The following is a 12729-nucleotide window of genomic DNA, read 5'->3' on the forward strand; positions in this document are numbered from 1 at the left end:
TATGTATTCCACATTACTTATTTTACTTACAAAACATTTACCTGAAGCTCTATAAATAAGGTTAAAGTAGGTATATCACCATGACAACATTTTAAAAGATTTTGTCACTTAAAACCACACCTAGTTTTAGTTTCATTTAAACCTAACAAAAAACTCGCATTCCTACAGATATTGAATACCACCATATAGGTACTATACCTATCAGTATCACAAAGAATATCGTATACTACCTATGGCCTGCAACTACGCCAGTATTATCCAGCATTGAAAGCCACTTTCAGCAAAACAATTTTGAGGAAAAAAAATCTTTACTTTATTCTGAGTTACTATAGCGTTAATTGTTAAATAAAATATTTTTTACAACCAGTCTAGAAATTGCACAGATTATGCTTTACGAACTACGATACAATCATCATTATGTCCCTAATATACAATTATGACAAACTCGAATATTAAGGTCGAAATATAATTTCGAAATTTTCCTAACTTCGTTTGTACTTAGAACACATTTTTTTACTGCAACTTACTCTACAGGCTATAGAAACACCTTCTCCAATTCTTCAATTATACGATTAAGGCAATACTCAGGCTATCTGTCACTACATAATATTAGGTCGGGGAAAAAGTCTTTTCGCATTATAGTATGTACTATGTACCTATGGTTTCTTTCTGTGAGCTCGTGAGGTGCCCAAATATCGAGGTTTTAGTGTAGAGAAAAGATTTTATTACAAGTTCATACATACATATTTTATTTTATATGTCAAACTCAGTCGTGGGAACATACCGACTCCCACGTGACATACTAAATCGCGAATAAAATGTGCGTGCACACCCGCACTCGAATTACATATTGTGATCCGAATTTAATCTTGTATTATGTAAATTAAATACATTTTGGAAGGCAATTGATTACAGATTCAAAGAGTGACCTTCTGGCTGGGTACTATTTGGCTGGGTATTTCTGTAATCAATATAATGTGGGCAACCTTGACACAAAAAAGATGCCACATTTAATTTTGTTGTAGATTTCGTATTGTAGCTGGGAACATGGTAGGTACCTATTTCACAATAACAATGTGCTCTTTTTAAACTGTTGCTCCAAATTACTAAGTACAAAATTCCGTCTCAATCCGTACCTACTTGGTGGTGCGTCCAGAGTGGTGGACCTAAGGATCGGTCCCTGTTTCATTCCAGAACGAAATCCCAAGCGTTTGGCACGATAAAATCTCCATAAAAAGTATTTTTCTTACATGGCATACTGAAATATATATGAAATCGATCAACCATCCATATAATTTAGCTTTAACCAACAAAAATGTCGCATAAATAAACCATTTCTTATTGTGACGATAAATTGTAAGTACACCTGTAAATTATTGATGAATTTGATTATAGGGTACAGTCAGGATAGGTATGTAAGGGTGATCGATATGTCGCAGGCTTTAACGCCTATTAGTCACTTTATTGGGACCCAAGACTCAAGTAAGATGATGAATTCAAAATCATTTGCGGCTAGTCCTTCACTATTCTCGATGAGTTTAGAATATTTAACTTTAAGAATAACTGATAAAATGAAAGAATAATTTAATTAAGTAATAAAGTTTAATGCATAAATAAGTCACTTATATTTTAAACTTATATTTTATATCTCGAGAAACACAATCAATATTGATCATTCACAATCAATTAATGTTGATTTATTTACTTAACAACTCAATAAATCAAGTTGGAACAGAACAATTATAATTACTTGACATGACAACGGCTTACAATCAATTCATAATGTAAGCCTGCTTATACAGATGTCAAACAAATGTTTAAATTTACGATACCTAATTACATTATAAGGTGAAAGGTACTTTTATATATGTTTAAGTAGGACCTCGCTAGTTTCTGGTACATGAAGTATGAAGCATGTAGGTAGGTACTGATAGGTAGGATAGTATCCAGATGCTATATAGATATAGGATCAGTAGGTGGATAGAACCTACCATGTATTTTATCTATCAGGTTCTGTAAAATAATGACGATATAGAATTTGGTAATGGAATAGGGTTCTGTCTTTAAACACCCTTTTCTACCGCAACCTGATGGCAATGCCGGCCATCGCCTGTTTGGCGTTACCTACATTTATGTTACTCTATGATATAGGTACTGTACTACGATTCTCTACCTCGAAAAATTTCTATGAAAATTTGGTAAGCGCTTCTAGCGGGCGCTGTAGAAACCAATTTCGCATTACATTTCAAACTAGAAACTCGATAGATCTGTCTGTTTTGAAAATTACGCTGCTGGTTACAGTATCAATCTACTAACTTGTAATTGAAATATGGCAACATAAATTAGAATAATATAGTAATGACACTGCGCGACCGGGGAATAGAGCTCTAAAATGTAATGTCTCACTATCACCTGTATGCATATCATGTATATTGTTGACTAGTTGTCAACTAAGTTACGTGCACGGTGTACACGTACATGGCAAATTAATGAGCACTATGCAGGAGTACAGCGTTGTAGCTTTTATGTTAACTCCGCTGGATCAGACACTTAGAGACCCTAAATGGACCTTCAGAACCTAAAAAACCTAATAGCAATTACAATCATCTAACATGTAAGTGTTTGTATCGGTGTTAAAATCGACGCATAAATATACCCAGTCGATCAGATAACAGGTAATATGTAGGTATTCGTCCTGGACAGTTGTGTACAACACGCGATCTTTACACGGTCACTACTGGACTAATAAACATCACTACACGCGAGATACTTGCGTGCTGCCTACACGATGATAAAATGAAGTAAGTAGGTACCTGTTTCAGTTATTTTTAAACGGTTAAGTGGAGCGACTGTGTAATGAAAATTTATTAGTAGCTAACTTTGGATACTTGCATTATTAACCAACTTGTATTCGAAGGGTTTTCTTTCCTTAAGGCTTTATGATGAGAATTACGTCTTCTTACCCCCGGTTTCCGAGGTACATTTAGCGGCAGTTTATCTATTCAATAGCGTTAAAACTTATACAATACAAACGCTATTGAATAGATAAACTACCGCTAAATGTACTCAGAATTCGGAAGTTAGTTTTTTTTATACTTTTTATTACTACTTCAAATTTTTAAACAATCGTCATATTCATTTACTCGTAACTCACAATTAGGTTATGTAGGGAAATAAATACTCAATATAATTATTAGAAATATTTAATTTCTTCTTAACCTATTAACAAGAATAATCTATATGATCTACGCAACATATACTTGAACAACCTCTGTCAATGTATTTAACAAATTACACTTACTTTCATTATCGAAAGTAGACTCCATATTCCTACTTTTGAGTATAGCACTGTCGTTAGTTAGTAACGCTTTGATAACCAACCGGATTACTTCACAATCTTTTAGTAAAACACCCAATTTATTCACCAAACACAACATTTGTTTCTTCGATAAACTTTTAATAGCCCTTTTCGACACCAACTTATATATTTTCAAATATTCACATACATCTTCCAGGTCTAAATCATCGATGTGTTTTAGTAAATCGTAATGTATTACCAAAATTTCTTGTTCGACATCTTTGTTAGTCCTTAGTTCTATAAATTCATGGACTGTCCCGTTCTTCGCTGTAACGTTTCTCGAGAAAGCACCCACCATGGTGCTGTAGACCATATTTTTAATGAACCCAAATATACTTTTGACTAACACTCTATCGCTCGTCTGTCTGACTACGGAATGAAGCCACGATATTAACCCATGTCCTTCAACTAATATCTCAAAAGCTCTAGGAACAGAAACTACAGAACTAAGTGCATTCAAGATTTTCTCTTTCGTCCTTCTATCACTTAATACCGAAGAATAAAAGTCCATAATCATTTTCAAACACATCGTTTTGAAGACCACGTTTATGTCTGTCATGGTTTTGGTCCCGTCTTTTATGACTTCAAGGATCCAGAGCCTGCGTTCTACTGATTCCACGTCACTGTCGTGGAAAAGACTGAGGAAGTCTGGCACTAGGGAACAGTCTACGAATTGCTTAGCTATTAGGAAATTGTTCACTGGCTTGTATAGAGGATCGAAAGGTGCAGTTGATACCATGAGAGCTCTTGCAAGGTATAACGCGTCTACGGCAGGAAGGCGAGGGTTTTTAAGATCCTTATGTTCGTATTCTTCTGAATTGTTGATAGCTGTTGTCAAACTTTGGCGCAGTGTGCTGATGAAGTCTGTTAGAAACAGCTTGTCGTTCTTGTGTCTCCTGAAAAAAAAGGAAAGTAGAAATGGTTAGTTACCACATTGATAGCAGAGTAATTATGAATTTATAATAGAAATATAGAATGCGCTTATGTTTTGTCCACCGCGTAATAAGCATTTATTTTTATGTTCGCTGTGGCGCAGTGGTTAAGGTGGCCGCCACCGGCTACGCCACTACCTGTCAGGAGGTCGTGGGTTTGATTCCCACTCGGAACAAATATTTGTTTGATCCACAGACAGTTCTTTCGCGTCTGTTTGTACTTTGTGTCATTTGTCGCATGTTTGTAAAAGTCCCCGTCACTCAAGAGCAATCTTCAGTGACAGGAGTTGTCTTTTTTTAACTTACATAAATTAATATTTCAAATTAAAATCAACTTACGTCTCAGTTTCCAGTAGCATGCAGAATCTGTGTAACACGTGATACGCAGCAGCTCTCATCATAGGGCAGTGTGAGCTGAGCGCCATCACCGGCACAGACAGGAGCCCACTCCTCAACATCTTGAAGCACGAGGCCACTGACCCTGGCGCCAGCAAGTGACTCAACAGAGGGAACAGGAACATCGGGTCATAAATCCCTTCGTCATTATCCAAATTAGACGTCCCTAACAAATCTACACCTTTAAACTCGGACACTGTTTCTTCATACTTTGATTTTACTATCAAATTCTTGATTAAAGCCTCATTGTCTTTGCTAACACGGGATTTGAGTACACCATCGTCCAACATCTCATCAAGGATAGATCTAACAGAGTCCTTTACTTCACTCGCTACTCCGATATTCTTCTTCAGCTCATAACGGTAGTCGAACTTTTGTGTCACGGGGAAGTTTCTTACAGTACGCTCTATTACCTCTTTATCAAATAAATTTAAGACTTGATTGGGAGTTGGATGGGACCATAAAGAAGACGATCTGTTTTTCCTCACAGCGTAAAAGTTAGCAGCTGAGTCTCCAAACACGTAAGGTTTGTATTCATTGACTGGTAAACCGTTTGTTTCGTAGTGATGTAAGATGGCTACGATCAGCCTATCACAAGGGTTTCTTGTAGCGTGGTACGCGCTCAAGTATACTGGTATCTGTTGAGATTTCATCACTGATTTGTTCTTTATAATCAAAGTGAACAGGAATTCTATCAATCGTGATTTGATCTCTGAGCTATGATAACTCAACATTACGTTTAAGAATTCTGAATGGGATGTTACCATGTCAAATAATGTTGTTATATCATCGTGACTGTCAGTGTAGAAAAGCTTGACTAAATCCGTGAGTAACGATAACAGCTGAGGTCCCAGAGTATTGCCTTGATCAGCAGTCTTAATTTTCAAGGAATCCTTAAGTGTAGCCTTGCAGAAATTCTGCCATATTGCACTCTCCGTTACTCTATTAAACTCCTGTTTCTGCTCTGTATTAAATAAGGGGACTATTTTAGAAACATTTATTACGTTGTGAATGTTTGTTATAATCACGTTGAGTACATCTGTTTTAGCCTCTTTCAGTGCAATGATCGCCAAGTGTAACATAGAAAGGAAGTAGTTAATCAAGTGGTCTTTCTTCGCTGCATTTTCACTAATACACAATTTCAAAAACAGACTCTGTAATATTTGTACGTGGCTCTCTTCAACAGCTTCGAACTTATGACCTTTGTTAAAGAATTTAGCAGCTTCTTGTACATCCATACATTCGATAACAAGTTTTCTGATAAACTGCCAACAAGAGACGTAGATTTGTCCTGCTTTATGAGGCTTTTCAAGCACTTTTATTATATTAGATTTGTACTCGTTAAATACTGTATGTAGAAATTCTTTATTGTCTATTAAAAACTGGTTATGCGTAATTATTGCATTACCAAGAGGTAAAGTAAGTTCCCTTTGCCCTAAGATCTCTGGTCTCGCGATTTCTTCTTTGAAAATCTTACAGAATTTCACATTGAACTTTAGTAATACTGAGGCGAGATTGGCTGTAGACTTCCTTAGCGTATTCACTTGGAACACTTTTTGGAAATCTTCATTGGACACGCGTGAAACTTGATGAGGTTTGTTTTCAAAGTATTTCGTCAACGCATTCTCTAAATTAGTCAAATTCGGGTTCATATCTTTGTTAGACAGCAAATCATAGTACAAAGTCATTATCTTTTTCAAAATATTTGGCTGCAATTCCAGAGTAACAGTTTCGGAATATTTCTCAATCAGAAACTTTAGTAGTTCTAGGACGAGACTCGGTTCCTTGTCGTCTTTTAGGCAAGCATCGATTTCTGCCGCGAATATAAGGTTAAATATCTTCAAATCATCTTCATTAGACAGTCCTACTACTTGTAAAACGTTAATAGTATATTCACTATCGACATTTTTCCTTTTATTTATCTTGATAAACGCTTTCACGATTTCATTATAATTCTTCTGTTGATACGACTTTAGGAGTTTATGTTTATTATTCAAATATTGTACCATATCCTTATGTCGAGTTATAACGTCCAATAAAAATTCGGTAGCGTGCAAACTTGATGCATCTTTGCCTGTGTTCAAAGGCTTATAGATTTTAAGGAAATATGGGTTTTTAAACAGCGTAAGTATTATCGATCGGCACACATCAACTCGTAAATGCTTGTTACCAGTTGCAATAAGACATTGGAAGTAACTAGTTATCTTTTTCTGCTGTTCTGGCTTCAACTGACTCATATTTGTCAGCCTTATGGTACAGTAGATCAAATATTTAGCCCAAATTAATAATTCCGAACTGTCTACGCTATTCGTCACATCAATTTTGTATAAAACATTATCAATAGTCAGATCACCATCTTCAGTAACTTCTTCTAAGAAAGGAAATATTTCTGTAAGAGGTACTTCACTATTATCGACTATAGATTTCGACATGCCTTCGAGTACTTTATCTCGTTCTGTAATAGTTTCTGGCAACGGCACAGGAGTAGACATCCAACTAGTGACGTAATTCCTTGCGTCGAGTTTTGAATCTCCTATTAACACTTCTGTTAGCTCTGGGGAATAGTTGCTATGTAGTAAATTCGCAATGTACAGTGACAGAAATTGTTTCAGGCTCTTCTTAGCCTCCTTGTTTGACTGTAAGTATTGCATACAACCTACGATAAAAGGAGACGGCATTTTACTCTCCAAAAATATACTGTCCTCCGTATTTCTGTCCTCCATTAAGTCATTAAACAGTTTTTTCAAATTATCTTCACTATTCTCTGAAGAAATTTCAAAGTGGACCAATTGATTTCTCACATAATCTGTCAAATCGTTTATATTTTCCAGAACATACTCTACTATGTCTCCAATTAAAGATGGTGGATTAACTTTACAGTTTCTTAATGTGTACAAAATAAGATGTATTTCGTCCTCATCGCCTTCAAATATGGCGGTATTTTTGAAGAACATGCGCAAGGTATCTTTCGCTTCTATCCACGTGTCGTCATCATCAGTCATATAAACGTCCAGCATGATGAGAAATAGATCTTTAAACATAGTATTCTTTAGTGAGACAGCGGAACTGTCTAGTGTTAGCCATAAAGATACTACTTTGAACTTTAAAAGGGCTACATGACCAGTTGTAAGAGTTGTTGAGAAGTCCAATATTTGCTTCATATCTATACTACCCTCTAACGTCTCGAAATAAGCCGGGTTTATGTCATTGTAGAGCAATAATAAATCAACTAACGATGTCAGAGCATCTGTATCATTAATTTCAGGAAGTCTATAATCTTTAGTGGTCTCTTTGTCAGTTTTCCGAGATATCACATTGTCAATCAATGCCACTACAGCGGTCGGCGCAGGCAAATGTTTTGGGATAAAATAATCCAATTTGTTACGTAAATCTGCACTCAATGTTTCACTGTTATCTAATATTTGTAAGTATCTTCTCAGTGACTGCAACATTTTGACTAAAACCTTGACACAGTACAAGGAAATTGTTTGGTCTTTTCCCAAATTCAAATTAATGAATTTTAACAATGGTACAGGTAGTGTGATGAATCTCACAAAGTTTGCAACTTGAGTGGCATTGAGATTGGACATCCTGGACACCATTTCTTCTGGTTTCAACTTGTTTAGCAGCTTCACTGTGAAGTCTGCTGTTCTCTCCCATATTGGAGAGTGTTGTGGCTCAAAGCTCTGTTCTATAACACTGAACAATGCTCGGTGTAAGTCTGGACACTTGTACATAATATTCAGCATCACATCACACTCATATTCATTCTCCCAAGGTCTCTTCAATGTGAGCAAAGCTTTATACAAATTCTGATTCTTATTCGCATCAACAGTTCCTAAAGATTTATCAACAAAATAAAGACCTAGTCTATGTGATGTGAATAAAGTAAGTATTATTTCTGATAGTAGGCCCATGATCTCTGGTCTTGCCTCACTCCTAGCGTCCTGACTCAGTTCTGGAGGACCCTTCCACGAGAACACTTTGAACAAATTATGTAATACTTGATGACTGAACGTCTTTAACTTAAGACTTTTAGAAATCAAAGCATTATCAATAACATTCTTTTTCAAGATGTTCAAGAATATCAATGTGGCTTCAGCTTCATCACTTATCAAGCCAGGGATAACTAATGCAAGTAAACCTTGCTTTTCTAACAATGCTTTGATTAACGGTAAATGTCCTTCTACTAAGAAAGATGTCATAAAATGTACAAATGATGTTCTAACATTGTCTTTCTCTTTAAAATTTGGTTTTTCTACCACATGCTGCAGATGTTTGGGAGTCAAGGGTGCTTGGTTCAACACTTCAATACCCAAATCTGAATTCAAAGTGACCATTGAAGTTAATAGTTTAAGGACTATTTTTCTGTGCCGAGGACCGGAGTTCTCACTGATCATGATTTCGACGGTCGACATAAATGTGTTTAGGAAGTATCGGCATGCTTCTTCCGTGATTGTGATCATGTGTGGTAATGAGGATTGTACTTTGACAATAATTAGATGAAATATATGGAACACGGGAGTGGCCAGTGTGAGGTTCTTCTTACTCTCCGGGTTGATCTGGCGGAGGATTTCATGAGAGTTGCCCCCGCTTTTGAGGTACTCTAGCAGATAATCCGTTTGATTGTCCGGATTCAGGCAGACTTGCAGGAATTGTGTGAGCACTGAAATAGTTACAAACAAAAGATGTTATTTCTTCTTCATTATAGAATAAATAAAAACCCTTGTGTTTACATCAAAATTACCATCAAGTGTATCAAACTTATATGAAGCAATAACATACACTTATATTATATTGAAAGACTGATACTGAGTGTTTGGGCCTCTCTTTATCGACAGCGAAGCATTAAAACAATGCTTAAAAAACTTGTTACGAAACTTGATGTAAAAAAATACTCGATTTTATTAAAGTATTAATACATACATACGTAATACCGCCTGTTATACCCGAAGGAGTAGGCAGAAGTTTATTAACATACACCCAAGTTTCGTCCCATGTTATTCGCATGTAATAGGGGGCCGAGCCTATTGCTATTTACCGGGCATTTTACGAAAACTATTTGGATCTGTCTTACCCATGGTCTGTCCCTGCTTTGCTGCTAGCTCCTTGCGGAAGTGTTTAACATCAAAACCGCCTCTTTTCGATGAATGTCTCTCATCTTTATTCGGTATCGTATCATTTTGAGGTTGTTCAGTGTCTACGGTATCTTCATCCACTGATTCACTTGTTTTAGCCTTTTTCTCGCCCTCCGTGTCCTCATTCTCATATTTACGCTTACCCATTATTATTTATTATAAGTTTCATTGAATAATTAAAAAATAAACACACGGCACCGCACAATGCACACACGTGAGAATGTTTTGACAGATAAGGTTCTTAAACTGACAGTGACATTTTGACACTGAGAATACTTTGAAACCGTGTCTTTTAAGTTGAACGTTTTGTTACACGTAACACTCAGTTACGTGTAACAAAACGTTCAACTTATACTGATAGGTTCGAATTTCGTATGTACCTACACAACTACACATCTTACGACATTAATTTGTTATGGTTCGATATTTCCACTTATTCATGAAATAGCTAATTCTATAGCTAGTAGCTACATAAAAGTTCTAGTCATACTTTTACTACCTGTGTTGTAGAAGACCGTGTAAACGACATAAGTGTTCGAGTAATGTTCTCTCATTGATACATGTAGGTAAAGGGTCAATAAAAAGCAGCATTTTTTTTTGATGATTTTATTAATAAGTGTACTTTAAGTACATAACTATTTCGATATAAAAGTACAAAATGCGTATTACTGATCACAATTAAGTACTATAATTACACATGCATGTAAATTTTTTAGAATAGTAAAAAATAACAAAATAAACCTAATTCGACTGCAAATAAACTTCAAATGATTTCAAATAAGTAGTTCTTGATTCATAAAATTCAAAATTAAAATCATCATTTATGTATTATATTTCTGGTGTTTGAAAAAATATTCTTAGGTACCACTTATTAAAATAAAACAAAAAATATTCTGAAAAGTCTCATTTGTGAGCCATACTTAATTTTACACAACACTTTATTAACCTTCAACGCGCCATTTAACTTTGTGTGTCTGAATAGAGTAACAAGCCACTGCGCAGAGGAAAACGTAGATACATACATGACACGTAGACAAGCAGTGCGAGTGATGGGGACGGAATAACGACGATCTGCCTTCGTCACCTGCCCTCCTTGTATACTCCTCTTGTGATTTTGCCTTTTTCCTCAGCGGCTTGTTGCTATATTCAGACACGTTAAGATAACGGATGCGTTCAGTAATTAGCCCCCAATATAATTACTTTCATTTATGACACCTTTTGTTTAAATTGAAGAAGTGAAACGTGTCCATAATTATATTATCTGAGTTGAAAACATAGTTTTAGTACCCCGTAAAAAATCTTATTGCCGTAGCGCAATACTATAGTCCAACAATTTAGTAGAGTCTTGTATGCAATGATCGCTGCTAACTGTGGTTTACAAAATTTAGGATTTTAAAAATCAACAGTGACCCACAGACAGTAATGGACAGTGCCCCGTTTGATACAGATACTTTATTTTGGAAATACACTAAATTATCAGTTATAATCTACATAAACTGTGCATGCGAAGGCTCTCCACGAAGTTGTCGGACTATACCGATTCGCAAAATATAATATAAATCACGTAGTGGCTTTATAACTATAACATAATGTTCCGAAACAAGATCAAGTAGAAACAAATTAAAAATATAAATTTACTTAAGTAATAAACCCAATTAATTCTTAAAACTAACGACGTAGGTATTTGTACCATTGGTATAACATTAATTACGTCATATTAATAAGAAGACACAATAACAGTAGCCTATTGACATGTTATTTTTTTTAAGCATTTGCTTTCCTTATTTATGGAACGCTATTTCTTTTTTAATGCGTAGCGGGGGTCAATAGAAGGTTAGGTTTGAGTTTGTGGGGTCGCCACTCTTGTTCCCTGGCCCCCCTGGCACCCCTATTTTCCAAGATGGCGGCCGGAGAGCAATAGGGAACATGCAATATTGTTAGTTTTGATTTCATTTTATAGAATTCCATGTAAAATAGGTCATAACCATATTAAAAAATTAAAACAATCTAATTTATCGTAAAAAAATGCGGTTTTAAACGGATCGTTTAAATTTTCGCGCCAAAACAGACCTACACTCACGATGACGTCACTCCTATCTGTCACTGGTCGTGCTTGCCTACGTCGGTTATCATAAATTGCAAATTTTCTCGACTTTCTACTTATTTTTTTGTAATAATTTAAAATGGAGTATCCATCAACATCAGGTGATCACAATAATACCCATAAAATTCCGATAAAAAGTCGTGTTGACTTATGTTTTGTGCCAATGTGTCCATCTACTTCAACAAAGTTTCCAAATAAATTGTTTTTGACTGAGCCTTCTGACCCAAAACTGAGAAGAAAGTGGTTTCAAGCTGCAAAGAGGAATGACTATTATTCTCCAAAGACTATTATTCGTTGCTGTGAAGACCACTTTGACGTAAGTTGGCGAATACTTGTTATTATTGCTGGTACTGTACCTAAGTATTTACAAAACTTCTCAATAATATATTTTTAATTTGACAGTTCTCCATCTCTTTTAATTTGCACATAACCGATTGCGTTATCGCCGTAAGATTCTCTCGTTGAGCTAAAATATAACTGCTATGTTTAGAAATCGCTGAATAAAATGCAAACAAAGTTTAAAAACTATGATTCATGCATACCGTAGTAATTTAGTCCCCTTCATTTCCACACTTGAAAACTCTGGACTCACGACAAAAAAAGTTACTACCATGTCGACACTAACTTTTGGTAAATTCCTGGAGTCTGCTTTGGTAAACCCAACTTCCATTTTTATTAAAAACGTAAATAATATTCACTGCTAATAATCAATTTCCCACGCAAAGTAAAGTTGACATAGCAAGAGTGACGTCACTGAACGCTGATTGGTGTTTTGAAATGCGTTTCGTTTTACGTAATTTT

General features: G+C 35.6%; 1 protein-coding gene across 1 annotated transcript; it reads right to left on the reverse strand.

Moving 5' to 3' along the window:
• Positions 1–3187: 3187 nt before the first annotated feature.
• Positions 3188–10035, reverse strand: LOC142979268 (nucleolar pre-ribosomal-associated protein 1). Its single transcript, XM_076124099.1, has 3 exons — positions 9764–10035; positions 4630–9352; positions 3188–4254 (listed from the first exon to the last, which is right to left on the reverse strand). Exons 1-3 carry the CDS (start codon positions 9969–9971, stop codon positions 3246–3248), a joined length of 5940 nt encoding a protein of 1979 aa, XP_075980214.1. The 5' UTR covers positions 9972–10035; the 3' UTR covers positions 3188–3245.
• Between the last annotated feature and the right edge of the window lie 2694 nt (positions 10036–12729).

Source organism: Anticarsia gemmatalis, chromosome 16 (genome assembly GCF_050436995.1).
Source record: "Anticarsia gemmatalis isolate Benzon Research Colony breed Stoneville strain chromosome 16, ilAntGemm2 primary, whole genome shotgun sequence".
Classification (NCBI taxonomy): domain Eukaryota; kingdom Metazoa; phylum Arthropoda; class Insecta; order Lepidoptera; family Erebidae; genus Anticarsia; species Anticarsia gemmatalis.

Excerpts from the sequence above, each read along its gene's own strand:
- LOC142979268 (XM_076124099.1), bottom strand. The coding sequence starts at position 9,971 with ATGGGTAAGCGTAAATATGAGAATGAGGACACGGAGGGCGAGAAAAAG. Across the intron at positions 9,353-9,763 it reads AAAGCAGGGACAGACCATGG|TGCTCACACAATTCCTGCAA; the intron begins GTAAGACAGATC and ends TAACTATTTCAG. Across the intron at positions 4,255-4,629 it reads ATGCTACTGGAAACTGAGAC|GAGACACAAGAACGACAAGC; the intron begins GTAAGTTGATTT and ends CTTTTTTTTCAG.